Source organism: Dermacentor albipictus, chromosome 5, assembly GCF_038994185.2.
Source record: "Dermacentor albipictus isolate Rhodes 1998 colony chromosome 5, USDA_Dalb.pri_finalv2, whole genome shotgun sequence".
Classification (NCBI taxonomy): Eukaryota; Metazoa; Arthropoda; class Arachnida; order Ixodida; family Ixodidae; genus Dermacentor; species Dermacentor albipictus.
Genome location: NC_091825.1, coordinates 118,710,852 through 118,734,027, shown reverse-complemented (window position 1 = coordinate 118,734,027; position 23,176 = coordinate 118,710,852). Strand labels below are relative to the sequence as shown.

Below are 23,176 nucleotides of genomic sequence, written 5' to 3'. Positions count from 1 at the left end.
TACGGCGCCCGCACGACCGCCAAAAAAGAACGAGCCCCCCCCCCCCCCCCCTTGCTTCAACCTCGTGCCTCGCGCGCGACAGAGGAGGGAGCGCTGCCGCCCCAAAACCCCTTAAACTTCGTAAACTAGTGACACTCTCCTCCTCCGCCCTCACTCCTCCTCGTTTTTCCTCTCTTTCGCGCTCCCTCCTCGACCATGGCGCCGCCTACATTGCTCGAGCGTAGCAACGGCGCCAACATGCGCTCCTCGCCACTCCGATGGCGCTAACGCACGGCGCGAGGGCCCACGTGATGCTATTAGGCCAATAGCGACGCGGCGTCGGCCTCGGCCAGCGCGCGCGAGGAGGAGGCAGCATTCTTCAAAGCGTGGCAGTACTTTACGAAGTTTAAGGGGTTTTATGCCGCCTTACTTTCCTCCCTTTCGCGCGCGAGACAGAGCCGCGTTCACCGGCTTACTCTAGCAAGCTTTTATCACACACCATACGGAGCGCGGCTACGATTTTATCGCCCTTGGACTTTATACGGAACCTCACAGTGACGCCGGCGCCGACGGCTAAATTGCACATGGAGTGTCCATATAATTGTTGTCGAAATAAAAGCAAGAAACTGAGAGAGAAAGAAATACGAAAATTCACCGTGACGTTTCACTTCGCGAACGCGGGTTACGCGCAAATGTGTGGGTGCCATACCTATATAACTGCGATAGCAATTGTATGCACACTCCAGGTGCATTTCTGCCGTCGTCCTGGCCTCGATGTTGGGTATAAAGTCTAAGGGCGATAACATCGTCCCTGAGCGCTATGCGCTGTATGTGCGAGCGAAAGTGTGCGAAGGTGAATCGACGATTGCGGCCTAATCTAGCGTGCATAAAAGAACAAAGCAGAGAGGCAGCGCACTGTCTTTCGTCGTGCGCATAGTCCCTGGGGGAGGGGAGGGAGAGGGGCGGCGTTGTACTCCGCCAGAAACTGCGTATGCATCATCTTGAAAGCGATCTGCAGAGTGTAGGTGTACCAACTGCGCCGACGGGTCATAGCTGCAGGGACTGTGTGTTCTCGCCGCTAAGTTTGGGTTGAAGCGATAGACAGCGCGAAGGTCACTTCGCTCGCTACTGCTGCCGCGCTTCCTCACGGCAGCGTTTTGACAGCGAGTGTCAGCGGTCATCGAGTGTGACGTGTTCATGGTTGCCTGTGCGCGCTGACACCGCGCTTGTTAATTTGGTTAGTAAGTGAATGTTTGAAAGTTTATACGACCGATAAAAGTACTATCCTCACTTCGTATAGCTGTCTATTAAGTTGCTATCGTAATCGATACATTCTGTTCAGTGTTGCGCTATCAGACTTCACGCAAGACATTGCGCTGAGCTTCAAGCGCACTTCACGCTCTTGAGTAGTTTCTAAGCTACGGCGACTTGCCTGATAGACCCGCATTGTCGCAAGCCGCCTAGCACGTTCCTCGGGAGTCTCATGGATACGCGAAGCCCGCGCCTTTTCGGAAGTTGTTCAACTTGTGACCGGCGCTTCGCGACGACTTCGCGGTCGGTCGGCTCGGTCGGTTCTCGCTCGGCGCTAGGCCACTCGATCACGAGACGAACCCGATACCTCCGTAGCGCTAACGCAACCCGTAGCAACTGCCCGAGGAGGCCAACCCAGTGCGCCTCCGCCTACCTTCCTCATACGCAACTCTTCGCCTCTTTTCTGCATCTCCTATTCGCTCAACCTTGCCTACACTTTCCTTTAGGTGGTGTTACTTTGCCGCGCGCGATTCTCTTCAACTCCAGGTGCCTTCCCCCTTCGCTTCCTTCCCGGCTTCAAACGTACATTCGCCGATTTCACTAGCTGACCAGTTAGGCTCGTGCGTGAAAATCTATTAATTTCATCTAATGGGTCAAGTTCATCGAGTCTAAGTAACTCACTAGTTGAATATTGAGCGCAACCCTCGGTTTGGGAAAACGCATTCGTACCGGCCCCGTGCATTCGATATAATGACTAGACAAACGAACTGATATGGCCGAACCAAACAAGAGAGAGAGAGAGAGTTAAGATGGCTGTTCCAAGAATTGGTTTCAGGAAGTTACGTTTCCCATTGAAGCGGCAAAATGACTTTCAAAAAAAAAGAAGCAAACATTATGTGGCAATTCATGACGAGAAGTGGGGAGCGAATGACAGCTGTTCATGGGTGGGCTTAGATTGGGCGATGATATTGAACCTCATCGTAATAAAAGAATACTTATTAGTGTTTCTTATTTCTGAAATAGTGTCATGTACCCGCGATTACATTATAAAACACAATATTAAACTGTCAAAGAGTGAGTTTAGGAGCTTCTGCCAGAACGAACGAAGGCCCCACCATGTGTAAAATAACTCCACACCTGCAACATGCACGAGAGTACAAAGTGCCTGGAGTAAACATGAATATATAAAGAAGAGGCTGTACATTTAAAAAAAAGAAAACACTGGAATTTCTCGCAACCACAAACAACATGCTCTCACTGCTCCTCTTTAAACTAATATGACTTTTTCCTCATGAATGATGTGCTCGAAAAAAAGAAAAGAAATAACATCTCAGGAAATTGGCTTCTTTACTCAAAACATATGCTCGCAACAAAGCAAGCTTTACAGGAGAACGGCTAGCGGCAATGTCGACGGATGATTTGGGCAGGATGACAGCTAAAAGAGCTCCACAGGTGTTTATTCAGCCAATTACAGAACACCCTTAACATAACATTGGGGTAATTGCGTACTTATTCCACCTGTGCTTGCTCATTATGACAAAAGTGCGTAGGCGCGTTACCTCGTATTGACTACTGGCTCTGGATAGGACTTCTGAACTTGCTGATGATTTTTTTTTCCTTTTTTTTCAGTGGTTCCGATTGTAAGAATAACGCTTTCTCAAAGTTACTCTACCATTTGTAAGCAGCGTATAGTTTAATGATTCCTCTAGGCAGTACTGATGCACTGCCTACTCGTAACAGAACAGTCGAAATTCCGTACATACACTCATGGCCGTGTTCTTTTGCTTTCTTGCCATAGTCTGAAGTTGTACCTCAATAACGATCAAAAAAATAAAGAGCACACGACACTTGAGCTCTCCGCATAAATTCCTCGCATGCGGCCCATTTTCGGACATAAAAGAAGAAAGTAGCCGTACAATATTCTTTTTTCCCCCCGCTCTCTGTCCCATGGAAGTTGTAAAGCAACCCTAACGAAAAGAAGAAAAAAATACGATTCCATGAAGCTCTGCTCCGGACCTAAGCGACGTGCCTTACCGATAAACGAGCAGCCCATTCACATCTGCAAAGCTGCGTACGCTAGGCGCGTCTACTACAAGCCTCTCTCTCTCTCTCTTTGTTTCCTTTCTGTTAACACTCCAACATAATAACAGGCACAGAGTCAGAGTCATTTCTGTCGTCACCTCGGCCGCGCGCTCTTTCTGAACTCGGAGGCGAAGGAAACAGCTAAATGTCAGGCATCGCAGCGAGCGCGACGTTCTGCGAGCTCCTGATAAGACGCCGCTCCGGGCGTCAAACAGCCGGGAACGCAAAGGAAACAGAAGCTGCTGGGCTGCACCCGATTTCTTTGTTATTTTTCTCTTCCCTCATTCTTTCGCTCCGTCTTTCTCTTTCTCGTTCTCTCTTTTTTTTCCTTTATGCATATATATATTGTTTGGCTTCGTCGGGGAAATGTGTTAGAAATTCAAAATTAAAAGTCCCCAGCACTTTCTCTTCTTCTTTTCTTCGGATCGCTCCGCAGCTACGCCGAATGCGTTGACGCGAGGCGGGACGAGCTCAATTTCTTAAGACGCCGCCTCGTTCTGGCATGATTGATGCGCAGCTCTACCGCTGCCGCCGTCGCACACGCCCGAGTTCGCGAGCTGTCTCTCGTACCCTGTCTCCCCACCCCCCACCCCACCGCCACCCACGCCTCCCCTCCCTCCCTTCCCACCCACCCAGCCAACCTCCTCCCTCCTCCGCATCGCCGCGGCGTTATCTCGACCAAAGCGGGCGAGAAATAGAGCGGCCGCGAAGGCGACGAAGTTGTCGGGCAATATTTCACGAGACGTGCCCCTGCGCGACTAGAGTCGGGAAAGCCGAAGTGGCAGCGGCGGCCTGGCCCCGGGGCCGTCGCGCTTTTAAAGCCGGATTCGCAACGCCGGGGGTGGATATAAAAAAACTCCGGGTGCGGCTCCCTGCAGGGGATGCGGAATTTCGCTTTCGAGCCTGATGTCGCGGGTTCGGCTACTGATTGTGGCGGCATCGTTTTAATGATGGAGAGAGAGATGGGGGGTGGGGGAAGGGGGCGAAACGCAAGAACTCGCTCGTGTGCTTAGAGAATACCGAGTGCTCGAAATTAACTGAGAGCGCGTCATTACGGCGTATATCATAGACCCGGGTGTTGCTTTCTTGGAAGTTGAATCCAATCAATCAATCAATCAATCAATCAATCGATAATTCATTTAAATTATTGGTCATTTATTCAATCATTAAATAAACGAACCCTTCCAAACACGTCCATTAACTTGTTATTTGTTGACTGTTGAGTCGTATCGCACGATAGGCTACTCACGTGCCTTGTACCTGTGCTCTATATTATACCGCGTAAGTGGTTGGGGTCGATGGCAAACGCTTGTCGTACCCGAATGTGGAGTTGCAGTGCAACTCCTTATATACAGAAGTGTTGTAAGCGGAGAACCTGCTAACAACGTTTTATATTACGCGACCTAGAAGCCAGATTATAGAAATGACGCAACATTGTACCAGAAAGAATTCGTTCAATGTATTTGTTCAAGATTATATAAAGTTAGAAATAGTAAAGTCTCTACAATCTCATATATCTCATATATATAATGTGTATGTGTGTGTAAAGATGAGAAGCACAAGTTCGCTGTTATCCTCGGTTTATTTGCCATACAGTTTCAGTCGGTGTATGTATGAATGAATAGAATTTATTGATAGGAAAGACAGAGAGGTCGACCTGAGCCAGTGCGCTCTAGTCTGCTACTCTGTACTGGGGAAGAGGGAAGGGGAGTGAAAGTATTGGGATGGATGATGATGATAAGAGAAGTGGTGAGTGCTTATGTACATGAGACAGTTGCCTCGCTAGAGCCGCTCGTCGAGCTTGGTGCCCTGCAGGAACTTCAACAACACTTTTGTTGCACGCATTGAAATTGCAGTGTCAGGCCATGGGCCGAGGATAGCTTCCTCCGACAGTAGTTGTCTGCCAACGCTCCTTCGCTCCAGCATATATGCTGGGCAGTCGCACAGTACGTGTTGCAGTGTTTCGGGCATCTGGCAGTGTACACAATCAGTCGGTGTAGCTACCTTTTTAAGTACGTGGCCTAAAGCTGTGGCGACCGTCACACATGCTCACGTTCGCAGTTCATACAGACTACAGCGTTCGTATCTGCAGGCTCCGCAGACTTCGAAAATGCGGTCCACGTGCGAAGAAGACGGCGTGTCACACCGTGGTCGCGGTCACTAAGCGCGCTAATAAACGGAGCAGACGTTCCGGAGAAGTGTGGTCGCATTTGCGCGTTCAGGTTGCGGGCGTTAAACCAACAAGTGTGCGATTCACTTGGGTCGACCAAAAATAAAAAAGAAAGAAGAAAAAAGAAAACGCTCTCGCGCTCGATAACCTAACCTAACGAGCGCGAGTAGTGGGACAAGCTGAAAGCGATGTCTCTTTGCCCCAGTTATTTTTATAACCACGATTGCCTCTTCTTGTTCTTTTTTTTTCGTTCTTCTTTTCCTTCTTCTTTTTCTTCTTCTTTCTCTTCTTCAGTGCGTAGCTGACTCTCTCTGTAAATGCCTTGATATATGCCGAGAAATGTCTAGGTAACTTTTTTTAAAATCATTTTTGCAGTTCCCTCAAGTGAAACAGAACCTACGTGTTTACAAGGAGGCGTCCTTCGGTGATTAAATTTTGTAGGAACCGCTTCTTGCTGCTACGGGAAACCCTCTTCGTTCCTCGTAATTGTGCACGTTTCTCTCTCTCTTTCTCTATGCTTTATTTATTTATTCATTTGTTTATTTTTATTACTATTCTGCCTTTCGACGACCTTCTCTCTCTTCGTCGTACCCGAGCGGTAGCAAAGACTACACTTCGTACTCGCCAATTCTGTGCATTACAGTGAACGTTGAATATCGTATCAGCCACTGGGGAGCGTTGCCAGGGAAGGTGGCTCAGCCACTGCCCACGGCAAACCTTTCCGTGCGTCCCACCATTTGAACGGAACGATCACGGACTACCTCAAAATGCTCGTTGAAATGTGGGAAGATTAATGCAATGCTCATCGTAGCGTTTTTGATCTGCCGGGGTGAAATTTCAATTGTGGATAGCTCACGAAGCAATTACTAATTAATTAATTACAAAAATAATTACATTCCAACTCAGACAACATTCCCTTGTTGTTTCGTACGAATTCACTCTCCGTGGCCATAAATTGAAATGAACAAGGTTCTCTAACCTTTCTCGGGTTTCCGAGGTTAAGGGCGTAGCTTCGAATGCACTGCGCGCATTTGCTGAAACGAAGTATAGACAAGCAGTGTCGTCGTCGCCGACTTCTCCGGACCGGGCCTTCCTTTCCCTTTTCTTTCTCTCTCTCTCTCTCTTTTTCTCCCCCTTCTATTTTTCGTCTCCGTCATTCTCTGTCTATCCACTTTTCCGAGGACCCTCTCGACGTCCTTTGAATAGCTGCGTGCTCCTCGCGCAGAGCAGGATTGAGAGGGAGAAAGAGAGAGAGAGAGAGAGAGAGAGAAACACAAAGAAGGCAAGAGTGAGTGAAAAAAGGTAAGAAAGAAGCGGCATGGGCGAACAGGAGCTCAACGCAAAACGTAACGCAGTTCCGCGCGCCCTCTAGCGACGACGTCGCCCGCGCTCGCTTGACTAACAATGCGCTTGTCATGTTCAGCAGGCGCTCGCTCGCTTGCTTGCTTGCTTGCTTGCTTGCTTGCTTGCTCGTCCTCCCCTCCCCCACCCTTCTCGTCGTGTTCTTACGCGCTGTGACTCGACGCCGTTGTCATCTCGTCTGTCGTCGCCACTGGCCGGAAACGATTTCTCGGGAGTTTTCGTGCCACTTCACCTTCTCTTTCGCCTCTTTTCACTTGTCCCGCTTCCTGTTGTTAGGAATAGGTGGGCCGGAGAAGGGCGCATGCTTTTTCGCGCGGAAGCAAATCTCGAGCAGCATCTGTTTGTTCCGGCTGTGCGTTCGTGTGTGTTCTTCCGCGCTCGCTCGCCCTACTTTCTTGCTCCTTCTGTTGTGCGCGCGCGCGCGTACGCGCGTGTGCGCATGTACTCACTCGTGTTTAAACAAGCATAGCGGGACGAAAGGGAAGCTAAGGTTGGAGGGCGGAAATAGAAAGGGCGGGGAGAGGGGGGTTTTAGTGAGAAACCAAATCGCCTTGTTTGCTTTTTAACACGAGAGCTGGTCTTCGGATGACTTCCGCGAACGTTAGGCACCAACGCTGTTTCTGACTGATTTTTTTTTTATAACGTCAGTTTTGCTGTATCGCTCCTAAAATTTACATCTTCGGTGTGTTCTACCGCGAGCCTGTCTGCTTCACCTCATGGCCTCGCTGCACTCCACGGTCGGCTCGAAGGCTGTGTTCGGTTTCCGTGTTCGACGGGCTTTTTTTTTTTTTGCTTTTTCTTTTCCACGTGTCGTGCCTGACCTGTTGCGCCCATTCCACGGGAATTATTTTTGCTTGCTGACTTGAGTGTTGCCATCACTCAGCTCTGGAGAGAGGAGCGCCTTTATTCTGTAGGATGGCATAAAGTGAGCTTTGGTTCATTTAAACGAGAACTTTTACTGCGCGCAAAGAGATACATTAACATCCGTTTCGGCCACGTATTCGCTCACTCAACTCCCGGAATGTTTCTCCGTATGTACCACTTATTTCACACTCAAATCCACTCCATGCCCCTCTAATTCTTTGCGGCACAGCTGAAGATTCGTTTCGCCTATTCCACGTGTGCTACCTCTAGGGTGGCGCAGCTTGTCGTAAGATGCTTCTGTCTGTGTGTGTGTGTGTGTGTGAGAGAGCGCACATTGTGAACTTCTCTCCTTCTCTTCTTTCAGTTCCCTTTCCCCAGTGGAGGCATGACAACAGGGCTCAGTCACGTTAACCTCCCTGCCTTCCCCCTCTCCGTCTCTCTATCTCTCACTTCAAAGGCTCTGAGCGTTAAACAAATAGTATTAATAGCTCACAGCACCCAGTGGTAAGGAAATGGCAGTGTACTTCAGAAGAAGCCGACTGGCGCAGCTTTCCTTGCTGCGCGAGTTATTGTGCACTGCGCCGGAGTTCCTAGCACATCGTAGCCTTATGGTTGCCGTTAGTCCATCGAAATTTGCAATTGCGTATTTTTATTTGTTCTTCTCGCAGGACCGGCGGGCGTTCGTGATCCGGGCGCTGGACAAGTTTGCCCGCGTGGACGCTCCCGAGGACAGCCGGCTGGGCCTGGTGGCCTTCGGCCAGGTCGAGCCGTCCGTCCGGTTTCCGCTGACCACCATGAACAGCTCCAACACGCGCGCCAAACTGGTGCAGAGACTGCCGGCTCCAAACTCCAAGTTCAATTCGTCGCTCGAGGACGGACTGTCCAGGGCGTTGCAGGTGAGCGAGAGGCCGTACGCGAACTGAACCTGTAAAAAAAAAAAAGACGGGCGATGTGAGAACGAAATTTACACTATGTGTAATCTTCCTGGCGTGGCGTAGCCTGGGCATCTTTAGCGCCACTAAACCACCATTTAACTATATAATCTTCCGCGCTTCCCACCGACACGCTTCCTCAAGGCTTATACCTAAGGATTTGTACTTTGCGCACAGATACTTTTTTAATGTTTATTATGACTTTTTGTTATAGTCTAAAATTAATAATTGTCGCAACGGTTTTGCAGAGGAAGTTTCTACGACGAATCCCCGTTTCTTTGGCTGAGCAACGGCAGTGTTTAAACCTATGTTCTCGGTAGCTGCATTCGTCCCTTGAACCACCGCTCTGTCGCCGTAGTTCTGCCACGCCGAAATGACGTTGCTATTATTACGTTGCAAGGAGTCTTCCTTTATTTTTTCCCATCGTTTTCTCTCCCCAAAATCTGCGTAAGTGGTACTCATCACTTGTTTAGGTAGTCTGACTCTGTGGCACCTGATACAAGGTGGCATATACTGTACACATAATTAGGCAAAGGAAAAAAATTGTTTTAATCGAAATAAAAACAAAGAGGTTTGATCACCATATCATGGTGACGGCTCCTTCGTTTCTCATAACAGTATCTCTAAAAAAAATTCGTTGTAAGATAAGAAGAAACGTCGCAGGTTCGGAAACAAATCTAAAGCAGAGTCAGTAGAAGAGATTAAATGAAGTCCGCATATAATCTTAGACAGCTTGGAACATACAGAGAGAAAAAGCGAGGACTGGCTGCACCACAGACGATAGCTACACTGCATCCCGACACAAAACGCGTACGATGATGCGTAACAATGCGGTCCGAGATGAACGCCTCAGTGTGGTTTGCGTCGTGCCTGCGCATGGTTGCCTGCTGCTGCTGTGTGATTCCGCTTTATCATCGCGGCCTTTTGCAATCGACATCTTTCAGCGCGGTTCTTCCGCTTGTACTGCAGGCCTGCATTCTTTCTCTCTCTTTCCGTTTCTTGAGCAGAGACTGTGATTAAAGCGTCTTCAGAAACGCCTGGAACGATTGATAAAGCGAGGAAGGCGTGCGTATACTCGGAGTGTGTTTGCCTCTGATACCTGCTATCCTTATTTACATGAGAAAGCGTACCGCCCGCAATGTCGCAGTGACGCGCTAATGCTTTCGCTTAATGGGCTTGAAAGGAAGCCGCCGTTCCAGGCGGAGCCGTATCGTATAGAACGCCGAGAGAGAGAAGCGATCCGTGGCGAGGCTTTAATCTTACAACGCCGATCGCGCCTGTCGCGTGGTGCTCCAGTGAATATTAAGACTGCGGGCTTGTTTAATTCAGATGCTGAGCGAGGACCGCGAGTTTCCTTACCCGAGCTCCAACGGTTCTGCCGCCGCCGGCGGGGTGATCCTGTTGCTTAGCAACGGAGACATGGAGGCTGACGTCGCAGAACGTTTCCAGGAGTCTCTGAGGTCGTCCCAGGTAAGTAATAATACCGTAGCAGTAGTAACCGGTCGTACATTTAATTAATAATAACTAAATAAAAATGAAGAGGGGGAAATCACTGCTGGTCGCACTGTAACTGTCTAGCGCAGTTTGCTACCAATTGAACGGCGGTCAGCAGCAGGAAGGCGGGGGGGGGGGGGGGGGTTATCAGGAGAATAAAAAGAAATAGGGAGAGGAGATCGCACAAGAGAGTAAAGAAGAAAACTATTTACATATGCCGTGCGCATGGTAAAGGCTATGCAGTGATACGCATCCGGTTTCTTACAAAAATTGTCGTTGACGTCCTATCTATGACATTCCCTTTTGAGTTTCTATAACTTTTCTAACGAGTGTCATTGAATGTTATAGAAACCCAACAGGTATTTATACGATGTATATTCAGTAAAGACTATTTGGAAAAGCTATAGAATGTCACTGTGAACTATGTTTTGTACGGGATCTGCTCAGTTGTGTTACTACGGTAATAAAAAAAACGCATATGCCCCATGTCATTAATATCAAATAACCTGAGATGATGTTGCAGAATCTTATATGAGATGCATATTACAGCATTCAGTCAATGCTATTATGCAAGTACCATGTAATCTTTCTTTTTTTCTTTCTTTATTCTTTTGACGCATGCATGTTTCATAAGCCAAAACCGTCCTATCTGTCGGAGGATGCGGTGGCTGCTGGCACTGTTTAAACCTAGTCAAAACATGATGAAAACTGGCCGGTACTTGTTAGAAAGTTGTTAAAAAAACCTGTTGTCAAACTGATGAGAATTTGATGAAACCTCGGAAATTCCTCAGATGCCATGCTGGTGCGACTAATTTTACGAAGGTTAATTCCGGTGGTATTTACGCATACGACAACGCGCTTCCAACTTGGTCACCCACCAAATTCCCCTGCAAGATCCGACAGGTTTCCGAGACATTCCAGCTGTCGTCTTATCCGGCGGATCGTATGACAGAGACTGGACGGTTGTCACATCACATCCAGCATTCACCACTTTCTTTTTTAGAGCGCAGCTCTTTGGCGCCCGTATCTGCGTTTCGCGTCGCCAGTGCCGTTATGCCTCGCCGTTGTCCCTCGCCGTAACCAGCTCCGTAGCCGGGGCCAGTGCGCTGCTCCAGCTGCGCGCGCTCCTGGCGCCATCTCTCGCGCACGGCGCGAGCCTTGCTCTCTTTTTAACGGTTCATTTTGCACACTTGTCCGGCCAGGTTCGCCTGCAGAGCCTGGTGTACCCCAGTTCGGCGACTCCGAGCGCGCACCTGGACTCCCTGGTTGAGAACACGGGCGGGCGCACGTGGCACGTGCACGAGTCCACCGTGGGCGACGAGCAGCGAGGCAGCGTGGCCACCCAGGCCGAACTGTACGAGGCATTCTACTCCCTGCTGCTGCGCGGCTACTCCTGGGACGAGACCGACAACTACGTCATGGTGCGCATTCCCTCGCTTTGTGTCGTTTACGGTCGGCCGATTTCGTGTCCTGGTGGGCGACATTCTTTAACCATAGTTATTTTTATTTATTTATTTATTTATTTATTTATTTATTTATTTATTTATTTATTTATTTATTTGCGGGGTGAGTTGGTACATACTTGTAAATGAACAGGGATACCAGCGGGGGGAAAGACGCGTGCGAAATAAAGAAGTGGATAGAACGAACGAACGAGCGGTGCACTTACAACTATCGAGGCACTACAGAACTTTGGCAGTCGTAAGTCCGCCGCTTGTCCTGCCTGCTTCTTCTCTTGCGTGGCCTTTATCGCCTGCTTTTCCTGTTCATTTACATGCTTCGTCACAGCCTCCTGGAATAACAGAGAGATAGAAAGAAACGGAAAGGAGGTTAAACACATGATAATTTCCGGTTTTCTAGCGTGCACTCACTCACTCACTCACTCACCTTTTCACTTGCTTCGTCTCCTGTCGCACCTATTTCTGGCCTCTTCCAGCCCATCACACTCTCACCTCACATGCGAGTCAATACGCGGTTTGACACTCAAGAAGACGTTAAACGATCTTGCAATAAATAACGAAAAAAAGAAAGCTTAACCGAAAACGCCTGCGTGAGCCGTCGTTTGTTGTTTGGTCTATTCGAAAAACAAGCGTCTTTATATGTGCCACGAGTGAATTCCCAATAGCAAAGACAGTTAACACGGCTGTATACAACAACTCCAACACCCGAACCCCTATCTAACGTTGCACGTCGTTCTGATCTTGCCTCTCTCTCTCTCTCTCTCTCTCTCTCTCTCTCTCTCTCTCTCTCTCTCTCACGTGGTCCGCGGCGAATGCAGATCGACAAGCGGGAGTTCGGCGAAGCCGAGCAGGCAGCCGGTCCGCTGCTGCTGAACTTCGACATCGACCACAGCCTGGCCCGCCAGCTCCTCGTCGTGGTCGTCGGCTACGACTTCGGCAAAACCTCGCTGCCTTCCATCCCCCAGGAGGGACTGGAGCTGATCGCGCCCCCGGGTTCGCCGCAGGCCAGCTACCGGTACAACGACAACGCCTTCAACTTCGACTACGAGTTCTGGAGCTACACCTTCACGATCAGTGACCCGCCGGTGAGTGTACCTACGCTTCGCCGTGTACATTGTTTGCCAAATGTACACAGGACGCTCCGCGCCTTCGTCACGTAGTTAGTAGGTATCCCGCGTGGTGGCGCTCTTGCCACTCCTGACATCCTGACATAAAGCCCCTTAAACTTCGTAAAGTAGCGGCACGCTTTGGAGAATGCCGCCTCCTCCTCGCGCGCTCTGGCCGAGGCCAACGCCGCGTCGCTATTGGTCTAATAGCACCACGTGCGCCCTCGAGCCGTGCATCAGCGCCATTTTTGTTCTAGAAGCGTCTACGGAGTGGCGAGGAGCGCATGTTGGCGCCGTTGCTACGCTCGAGCAGTGTAGGCGGTGCCACTGTCGAGGAGGGAGCGTGAAAGAGAGGAGAAATGAGGAGGACTGAAAACGGAGGAGGAGAGTGTCGCTACGTTACGAATTTTAAGGGGCTTTATCCAGACACTGTATGCAGTGTCTCGTACAACTTTTCTGTGGTTGCGACGGGGCCACGGAACGCATCCTCTGCTTCCTTATGGCGGGAAGGACGCAAAACGATGTGAAGAAGAAGCGACTGCAATGGGAAAGATGTGCTCTTTCCTTTTCAGTCGCTTCGTCTTCACATTATATTGCGTCCTTTACACCATAACAAAGTATGAACCGACTTAAGCGTATATCCCAGGCAACAGCTAGTGATACACCCTCTGCTATACCGCCCTTCTAATGATGGCCAAAGACATTTTCTGCGGGCTAGCCTGAACCGATCCGACGAAAGTGTGTCCGCAGAAGCTAAGATATTCGGACACTCGGCTTCAACCGCATACAAACCATCTGGAGCGCTACTGCGTTTCTTGGTGGACGACTGGGCTCTTCGACATACTTAGTATACGCGGTGAACGCTGTTGTATGTGCGCGCATTATCTACGTTCATTTTCCGTTATTTTTTTTTCTTTCCTAGTCTTTTTCCTGTACCCTTATCAAGGGTAGCAAACCAGGTGAAGCCTGGCTAGCGGTCCTGCTTCTCTCTCTCTGCGTCATCGCCTTTTCTTTCTTTTGTTGTCACGACGCATGAAGCCAGCAGATAACAACACCAAAGGAGCATAAGAAGTGTTAACTGTTCTTTTTAATTGAGATGTAGAAATAATAAGAAAAAAATGGAGATAAAGGTGGGTGAAAGGACCACTCGCCGTAGTTGAGATTTGGACCCAATGTGCGCATTACCGGTGCGACGCTCGACCATCATAGAGCTAACCAGATATTACGAAATTCATACCTCTAACACGTTTCCTTAAAGCCGCCCGATTTTCGGCCCATCCCCCTGAGTCTATCTCTGTTTTAAGCTCATCACGTTGCCCACTTCGATGACTAAGCAGTTTTAGCGTTGCGCCGCTTAGCACGAGGTCGTGGGTTTGACCCTACAGCTGTGGCGGCCGCATTCCGATAGGGGTGGAATGCAAAAAGAAAAAACAAAGAGAACGTTCCTGTAGCTTTGGGTGCATGTCAAAGAACCCCGGGCGGTAAAAATTAGTCTGGAGTCGTCGGCTGCGCTGTCCCTCGTAATCCACCGTGCAGTTTCGAAACATTAAACCTTACAATATAATCGAGGTACCTCTGCGGTCATCCTCCCGTGCACTTTCTCGGGTATTTATATGCGCGCACTAGATCTATATAGCCCAGAGAGTTTCAACCGGCGCCACTCCCGGCGCCATCGCTGTTGTGTGAACTGATATGTTCACACTGGAAGTTTCATCTCACGTTCGATTAAGGACTGTTGTAAACCTCGGCAAGCGCTGTGCTGTTTACGGGAGCTCAGCGGTGGCAGCTGCAGATATCTCAAGAGCGTGACGACACGCTCATTTTTCGTCGCCAGCGTACAGGACTCGCAAGGTGTGCGTGCACTTGTGTGTGTGTGTGTGTGTGTGTGTGTGTGTGTGTGTGTGTGTGTGTGTGTGTGTGTGTGTGTGTGTGTGTGTGGGCGAGAGAGAGAGACAAAAGGATATACATACATATATATATATATATATATATATATATATATATATATATATATATATATATGTATATGTATATATATATATATATATATATATATATATATATATATATATATATATATATATATATATATATATATATATATATATATATATATATATATATATATATATATATATATAGCGTCGACTCGACTCCTGTACCGGGCTCGTTTCGCCAGTCGCGATAAATCAACGTGACACCACCGCTCTCGGGCTGCAGAATGTCTCTCGTTCGGCGAGCTGTTCAATTGCTTCCGACTGGCCTTATCCCTGCCGGAAATGACGCGAAGGCGGCGAGCGAGAAATCGAATAGCTATGGCTGCAGCGCTAAAACAACGGGCAGCGGACGGCCCGAACCTCTGCGAGGTGAAGCCGACGGGCTTACTCCTCCAGGATAAGTTCCAAAGCTAAGACTTCCTTAACTTCAGCTTCACTGGCCTCGCTCTGTTTCTTTGGGACACGGTTATCGCTTCGAGAATCTGGGAAGTGTTATGTGTGTGTGCTTTTGGGGGGGGGGGGGGGGAGGAAGCGCGTATGCTGAATCACTGTGGACGCACTTTCATTTATTTGGAATAGTGTCATTGTATCATTTGCCCGTTGATTCTTGAGCCTTTGCTCCTTCTTTCTTTTAGCCGGTTTTATTTTTTCTTGCTTTCCTTGCTTCTCAATATTTTCTACATTTCACCTCCTATCGCTTTGCTAGTAGCTGAATTCGCACGCTTCCAGCGCGACGTAGCGGCGCAGTTTTAAATAGATACCAAAGACGAAACATTAAGTTAAGCTAGGTTGGTATATTACACGTCGGAAACGATAAAAGGCCTCACATGACTTGTCCTTCAGAGGAACTCCGAGTTTGCTATTTAATTCGTTCCTTCGGGACGTTGGCTTAGTTGACAAGCACTGGAATACATTTATACGCTCCATCAACATTTGCCTCTCACCTGTGCATAGAGTGATCACGCATGTTACTAACGCTTACTTTCATTTCCCTTTTTTTTCCTCTTCTTTCTCTGTTTGTATTTTTTTCACCGCACTCCTGCTGCTGCTCCTCCTTCCCTTAGGGCCTTTCTGTCCCGATTCCTTTCCGTATGCACAATATGAAGTAGCCTGCAGATGTTTAGATAGACGGCGGCAGGATTCCCCCAATTTTCGTGCACCCACCGCGGTCCCTCGGTGGCCATGTCATCGTGGGGCTGAGCACGAGGACGTGGGTTCGATTCCGTGGTGGCCGTGGGTTCGGAAGAGCAGCGGCCGCCAAATTTTCGAGGGTGTCGTATTTCAGAAACGCTTGTGTACAAGCGGTCAGAATAATCCGGAGCACCCCACTGCGTCGTCTCTCATAGTTCGCGTGTTTCTTCGGCACATTAAACTCAATCAATGAATCAATCAATCAATCAATCAATCAATCAATCTGATTTTCATTAAAAAATATATTTCTCTCTCACAGTTGATGGCGGCTGTATAGTGAAAGCGATGGCTCTGCTGAAACAAAGAAGGCTGTGGTGGCGCTTCTTAAACCGTTAGCTGCAGGAAAACAACGAAGGCAAGCGGGTACAATGGTGAATTGATTCGATATCAAGCACGGTCAGCTATGTACCATTCCGATTCCCCCCCCCCCTCCTTTTTTTTTTCTCGACGTAATGCCCTACGCACAAATCTAGCCCGAGGAACCTCTGTTGTTCTATATTCTTACGGTACTTACTGGTTGAATTGTAGGAATTTTTATTGCTCTCCTTGTTGTTAAACCTTCCAAGTGTTTCTTAAGCAGGTTCGTGCAGTCAACCACACGCGGCGTTTCGAACGTTTTTTTCCGGAAAAGGAAGAAGAAACGCACTCAACCTGCGTAAGCGCGCAGGAAACACAAGTGTTTATCGAAGTTTAACTGACTCACAGGACAATACAGCTGTGCCTCAAAACGAAAAGTCACAAAAGGTGGCTCGAAAGCGTTCGGGGCCATGCTTCATAGCTACTTCTTACTGTAGCTTCCCGCCTAGAAGTACGGAGAGTGAGAAAGGAAAGGCAGGGAGGTCCACCAGGAGCGAGTCTCTGGTTCACTACCCTGCTCGTGGGTCGGGAAAAGGGGGGTTAGAAGGAAGGATCTTTAAGGCAGAAGCTGGGCTAGTTGGTGGTTATTCTCATAAGGGGACATTGCACTAGCGCGTGGTCATGTAGCAAGTGTATTTTTGCCTATATATGTGTGTCCTCCTGAGAATAAAGCCAGTTGATGTCTAGCGTTCGGTGTGTCTTTTTCATGTTCCTGTCCGTGTCCTTTTTCACGCGCTGGTGCAATGTCCCCTTATAAGAAAGAAGGGAGTAGGGGATAGCGATAAAAAAGCAAGAGAGGGAGTGCTGTAGGCGTTCACTGACTGCTGTGGATCATCGAAAGCACAGCAGTGATTTAGGTATTCTGATAGGATGCAGAGTCACGTCTATGTTGGGGGACTTCTTCTTCCAACAGAGGCCGGTCGCCGAGCTTAAATTCGCGAACACTACATGGAGGCAACACGTTACGTGCTGCTAGTAAATTTTTCATTTCGTGCCAGTAAATCTAGGCTATGCACTGCTCAGTAATCGCGAGCCAACTAGCTCAGAGACAACCGTTGTCGAGCTGCGCATTTCTTTTCTGTCCCCGCTTCGTTTTGTCGTCGTTACCGTCGTTCTCTTTTTTTTTTCTCGTTTTAGGAACGAACTCAAAACAATGTCCCCGTTAGCAAGAAAAGAAAAAAATACAGCCGAGAAGAAATTTGAACAAAAAGAAAAGCGTGAGCGTGTTATCAACGGTACTCCGTGATCTAGACATACTGCCGGGCTTTGGCGCCGCGTAATCCAGTAATCCCGCGGAACCGCTTCGATCGATGCCGATGACGCTGACAACGACGACGCGAGTAAACGCGGTTAGTTTATCACGCGTCGCCCTCTATTCTACTTCCGTGCACTTATTCCAAACTCGCCAACCAGGCGTTTCGCGAGCCCGCATCCCTGCCCCCTCCCCTCCTTCCTCCACACCCCTCTTCATCCCTATTTTTTGAAAATTTCTTACCCACGCGACTGTCGAAAAGCAAAGAAACATCAATGCACACTGCAGCAGGCTCTTCTCTACAAACACATGCAACATCAACCAACTTCCGCTCGTGCGACAAAGTAAGCTGTCCACGCGGTAACAAAAAATAGAGGACGGTATTATAATGTTTTTTTATTCATTACAAGAGGGATTTCTTGCTCTGCCATCGTTCAGCTTTCACGGGTACGATGGTGAGAACATGGATTTCTCTCGTACTCTTTGTTGTGGCTTCAGAAGCCCCTGTGGCGTTGCTCATCATGCTTTATCTGTCTTCGGAGGCTTAAATTTCCGAGCAACAACATTCGCATTGTCATCGCGAATTGTTGCATTTAGAACGGAATAATATCGTTGGGTGCGATCAGCCAACAAAGTCGCAACGTGGTTCGAAAGGCAGACGAACGATGTTCGGGAAAAATGCGTGTTCCTTCCACCATTCCCGTGCTGGAGTATACTGTACCGAGCGCTGTAATTTCGCTACATTGCCCGATTCGCCGCCTTACCGTCGGTTCCGATTGGCTCCCAGAGCTGCTACGGCCTCTCTGATTGGCCCACAAATGCCAAGATGGCGGTATCCGACAACGTGGCGCGATTCGACTGTGTCCAGAATGCCACCCCCCTTGCAGCACCGTGCCTGCAGCTCCATGCTTGGAGATGGGTCTTTCTTTCTCTTCTTTTTTTTTTTTTGCTGGGCTTGTTGTTACATATTAACTTGTGGGTGAAGTGCGCGAGGACGGGACGATAAAGGAAACAAACATGCTTGCAGCTCGACACACTAGCGCCAGGGTTTTTCTTTTTTCTTTGTTTGTTTTAACTCTGGCGCTTTTTGCTGGAAACTCTGCGGGGAGGTGGCTGACTGCGTAGCTCTCGAGCAGGAAGTAGAAGACAGAGTGGTTCGAGGCTTCCGCTCCCCCGACTCCCCCCCCCCCCCCCCCCCCCTGCCCCACTCGGTTCAACCCACCGTGGCGCTCGGTCGGCGTCAGTGCATGCCGCCGCAGCATCACACACAAACAGGCCCGGGCTGTTCGCTGGGCGCGTCCCATATTCGACACCATTTTTTACGCCGCACGTTGTAACCCCGCGGCAGACGCGCGGCTCGAGCCTTTAAGACCAGCTCGCGGTGCGGTGGCGTGCACGCGCCAGCAGCACCACCGACCGGCACTGCTGTCCCGCGCTGCAGTGAAGCCAGCCTCAGCGTTCTTCCGCGGCTTGGGAATATTTTTCGGCTATTTTTCAGACTCCTTGCCGCGAGCTTCCGCTTCCTGCCCGTCCTTCTCCCGCAGCTAGGAGTGTATACAATCTTGCGGTGCAATAACGTGCAGTGTTCTAGAAGCCTGGCGCTGCTCTCGACGGGCACTTAGAGGAGTAGTTAGAGAAATGCGTCGTTTTTCTCTGTTGAGATATTACGTTGATAACAGAATTTCCGTTGAAATGCATTTGACCAGCGTGAACGTTTCCTTGCAAACGGTGAACCACTCTGAAGCCGAGTTCTTAAACCTCGGTTGAACACATATAGCGCTTGTAAACTGTTTCTTACAAAAGTAGCAATAAAGGTCGTGTTGTCTTTCTGTTGATTTTTTTGTAGTGTCTCCACCTTTCTTCTTTCTTTCTTTTTATTTTCCTTTATTTTCGTGCACGTGATCTGCCAATGAGAAGCCAAATTCGCAAACTCCATTCGCAGCACCCATACAAACGCTAGTCATTATTTGGCTGACAACTTGGCTGTTGTTGGCTATTGAGGGCTCGCGAACACCATGCAGTCGTCAGCAGCGGCCATCGCAAAAATGTATTTCGACGTTGTATGGGAAGCTCCAATCACATCTGTACCTCAAAAGACCTCAGAGACAGCTTCCACAAACTATATTTAGCCCCGCTGCCCTAGTCTACGTTCTTATCAGACTATAGTTGCAGAGTCTGTGAAGGCTTGTAGGTCCTGCCCAAGGAGAATTGATATAACTAAGTCCATCGGATATGCCTGATAGCTTATTGGCGTGTTTTTATTGGTTCATGTTTTGCAAGGAACGATTGGCGATTGAGCAGCGCCGGCGAGGTCGGCCGAACACTCCGCGTGATGCTGCATGCCAATGTGATTATTTAAAAAAGGAAGACTCCATGGGCCTCACAGTAGTTGTCGACCAAGTTCTCTTGAATTGGTCACGCGCAGGCAAAGTGAAGAAACCTGTGATTAGGAAAGATTGTCGACAAAATGAGCGTTATAGGAGCAGGTAAGTTTATGGAGAACTCCATTACGAACAACATTATCAATTCGTTGTGTCTGGAACACATTACCTAGTGCAAAAGCGAACGAAAAAAAATAATAACGACAAGGCGCGTACGTGATAGCGCTAGACTAACTCTATCCCGTCCACATTTCTCTCTACCGCGCGCGTTTCGCGCCGAGTAATATATTTGAGGCCAACCACAAGGCACTTGCAAAAAGAAAACTAGCCCAGCTTTCTTCTCCCAGAAACTCGACCTCGGGACAGCAGGCCATCGCGAGTTCTCGTAGCCTCCCACAGTGCTGCACCGCACCCGTGTAGTGCTAAGCAGCAGAGTCTCTCCTTTCCGTTCGGTGCACACTCACTTCCGCGTACCTCCTCGCCCTCCGGCTTTCACCCTTCGCGAACCAAGATTTCCTTTTCTTTTTGTTTTCCTTCCCTCCTGGCGTGTTTGGTGCATTCGCTTTTGTGCGCGCGCGACGTGGAAGGGACGCCGGCGAATCCTCGGTATATGGGGCTTCCACTCCGAGAGAAAAAAAAAAAAAGCCGCGGTTTTGCCCGTATATAGTCCGGCGAGCCGACGTTATTTATTCGAAGCCAAACCGCGTTTGTCGTCCCGGGGGCCGGAGGCAAAAGGGTGGCTGGGGGAGGAGGAGGAGGAGGAGTGGGAGTGGGTGCGAGGTACCAAGAGGCTTCCGTGCGACGCGTGAGCGGGTCTCAGTGAGCGCATCCTTTTCGCGTGCTTTCGGGTGCATGCGAACCGAGGTGCCCGAATTTTCAGTTTATGCAATTTCTGTTGTTTCTCTCTCTCTCTCTTGCTTGTTTTGCGCCTGTCGACCGAAGAGTGGGTATAGTACGTCTGCTTACGCGGGGAAGCAAAAACGGGAAGCACACAAACGCCGAGATTAAAATTGAGCCCGAGAGAGAGACCGGACGATTGTGCGCATGCGCGCGCGGCGTCGCCGCTTTGTCGCCGCGAGAGGGTTGGGCGGAAAGCGCACAGCGCGCCTAGCGGACGAGAGGCGCAGGAAGAAGTGAGTTGGCGCCCACGACGACAGAGCGGGTCCAGTTCCTTTCTTATTTTCTTTACTTTTTATTAGACACTCGTAGGGAGCGTGGGCTTTACAAGTGGAGCTTCCTAATCACTTACAAAAATGCATTAACCTACAAAAAAACACACACACACACAACCTAAATTCAGCAGCTTTCCTCAGTAATATTTATTGAAGGCCACATAAACTCAACAGCAATCATTAGAATGTCAACAAGGAATTTTGAAAGGCATGGCTTTTTTTTCCCCTTTCTTTTTGTCGACGCCCTCAAACGTCCTTGTGACGTACCTAAGGCTTTGATTCGATTGAACTTGCCCACAACGCGGCTGCATTTATTGCTACCCGCCGCGGTAGCTTAGCGGAGCTGCTGAGCTCGAGCTCGCAGGTGCGATCCTAACCGCGGCGGCCGCATTTCGACGGGGCGAAATGGAAGAACGCACGTGCACTTAGATTTACGTGCACGTTCGTGTGCAATCGTCCGCAGCTCGTCACTGCGGCTCCCTCATAATCGGTCCGTGCACTCCAGGGACATGAAACTCCCAAATTTAGCTTCGCGTTTATTGCTTGATTGCATCGCAAGCAAGCTCGAATAGAAACATTATGTAACATAGCAGCGGCAGCGTTGCTGCCGTCATGTAAGAAGGGAGACGTTGACGACCCAGTGGTTAGCCGAGAACAACGCACAAGAGTTTAATGCATGTATATATAAAGCAAAAGGGGAAAGGGAAAAGGAGGAGGGAACATAGAAAAAGAACGTGGCGCCTGCGCATTGACTGCGCGCACATGATGCGGCGGTTTGATATCACATTTTACAACACATTGAAATCGGGTTTATCTTATCGAAGCAATTCTTCAATTGCGATGCGTGTAGCCAGTGAGTTTGCAGTTAACCTCGTCGTTAGACATAAGAGGTAGAGGCGCCGGCTGCAACGAGAGACGAAGTGTCCTTCCCGGCTGTCGGCCTGGTGAGCTGCTCTATATACACGCTGGGTGAGAGGTGAGATGAGGGAAAGCCGGCAGAACCTGAAATGCAATAAACATGTTGTGTTGGACTTCTTGGTTTGAATCGTGATGCGACACCAGTTGTAGAAGACGGGGAAGCGGGACCCAGACGCTATGGCCACAAACGTCAGCGCCGTGTAGTTTATTTCAGCTCGTGTCCCTTTCCCCTAGCGCCGATATCGACCAAGTGTCACACGTGTCATCCACATTGGTTCAGCGATTGCACAACGAGCGCATTTACGCGATTTACGTGGATCTCAACAGGATAATCGTAGTTATCCGAGAGCTAAAGAGTCATTTTTAGGAGAGGCAGCCATAAAATAAAGAAAGAAAGAAAGGAGGGAGGGGGTATTTCCAGCACGCTGACGCATATGATTCGCTCGAACATGCCTGCTGGGTTGCTGTTCACGCTTCAGTGGAACCCTAGCTCTCTCTCCTCATCCACCTGCGGTGCCTAAATCGCGTCGTCTGCTGCGCGTCCCGTCGTCCTCTTCGTCACGTGTACGTGAGCAGGTTGCGACGCGCCAGACAATCCGCGTTTGTTCCACGCCACCCCCTCCCCCCCACCTCGCTCCCTCCTGTCTGCTACAGTGGTTCGACGACGCCCAACCTTGTCAACAAGAAACACGACAGCGAAAGGAGAAGAAGAAAAAAGAAAGACAGCGAGCAGACGAAACGCGCAGGGCCAGACACTTTAGCAGCGAGCTTTCGTTTTACTTCCACCCCCCCTCCCTTTGTTTTGCTCGAGCGTAACGCATAGTTTCGATTTCCGATACCTGGGCTTCGCGCGAACGCGCGCACATCTGTACCACGTATATACGCGACGTATTATTATAATATACGCTCGCCCCGCGTCTCCATATACCTCTTTAATAAGCCACGCGCCATCGGAAACGAACAGCGCCGGTGAGCTCGCTCGCTCGCTCGCTCGCTTTGTGTCGAGCCTTTCGATGTACTTCGTTGCTTCGATCTCGTCGTTTCTTTGTCAGACACGTTTCCGCTCGCTTTCTCGTCACCGGCGGCGCGACACTGTCGCAACCTCTCCCCCCTTTTTCGCCTAGTACCCTGCCCCGCGCCACCAGCCTCGCTTGCTTGTCACTTACTACCGTGTTCACCTGTGTAGAAGCCGCGCTTATTTGTCGCCC

General features: G+C 49.4%; 1 protein-coding gene across 2 annotated transcripts in view; it reads left to right on the top strand.

The window, feature by feature from the left end:
- Window positions 1-23,176, top strand: part of LOC135916237 (calcium-activated chloride channel regulator 2-like) — a 558,001-nt gene that overhangs the window by 516,824 nt on the left and 18,001 nt on the right. For both annotated transcript variants that reach the window (XM_070538796.1, XM_065449547.2), the window contains exons 9-12: window positions 8,377-8,604; window positions 9,970-10,110; window positions 11,337-11,555; window positions 12,413-12,679. In XM_070538796.1, the coding sequence (XP_070394897.1) occupies window positions 8,377-8,604; window positions 9,970-10,110; window positions 11,337-11,555; window positions 12,413-12,679 (855 nt within the window). The remainder of the gene's footprint in view (window positions 1-8,376; window positions 8,605-9,969; window positions 10,111-11,336; window positions 11,556-12,412; window positions 12,680-23,176) is intronic.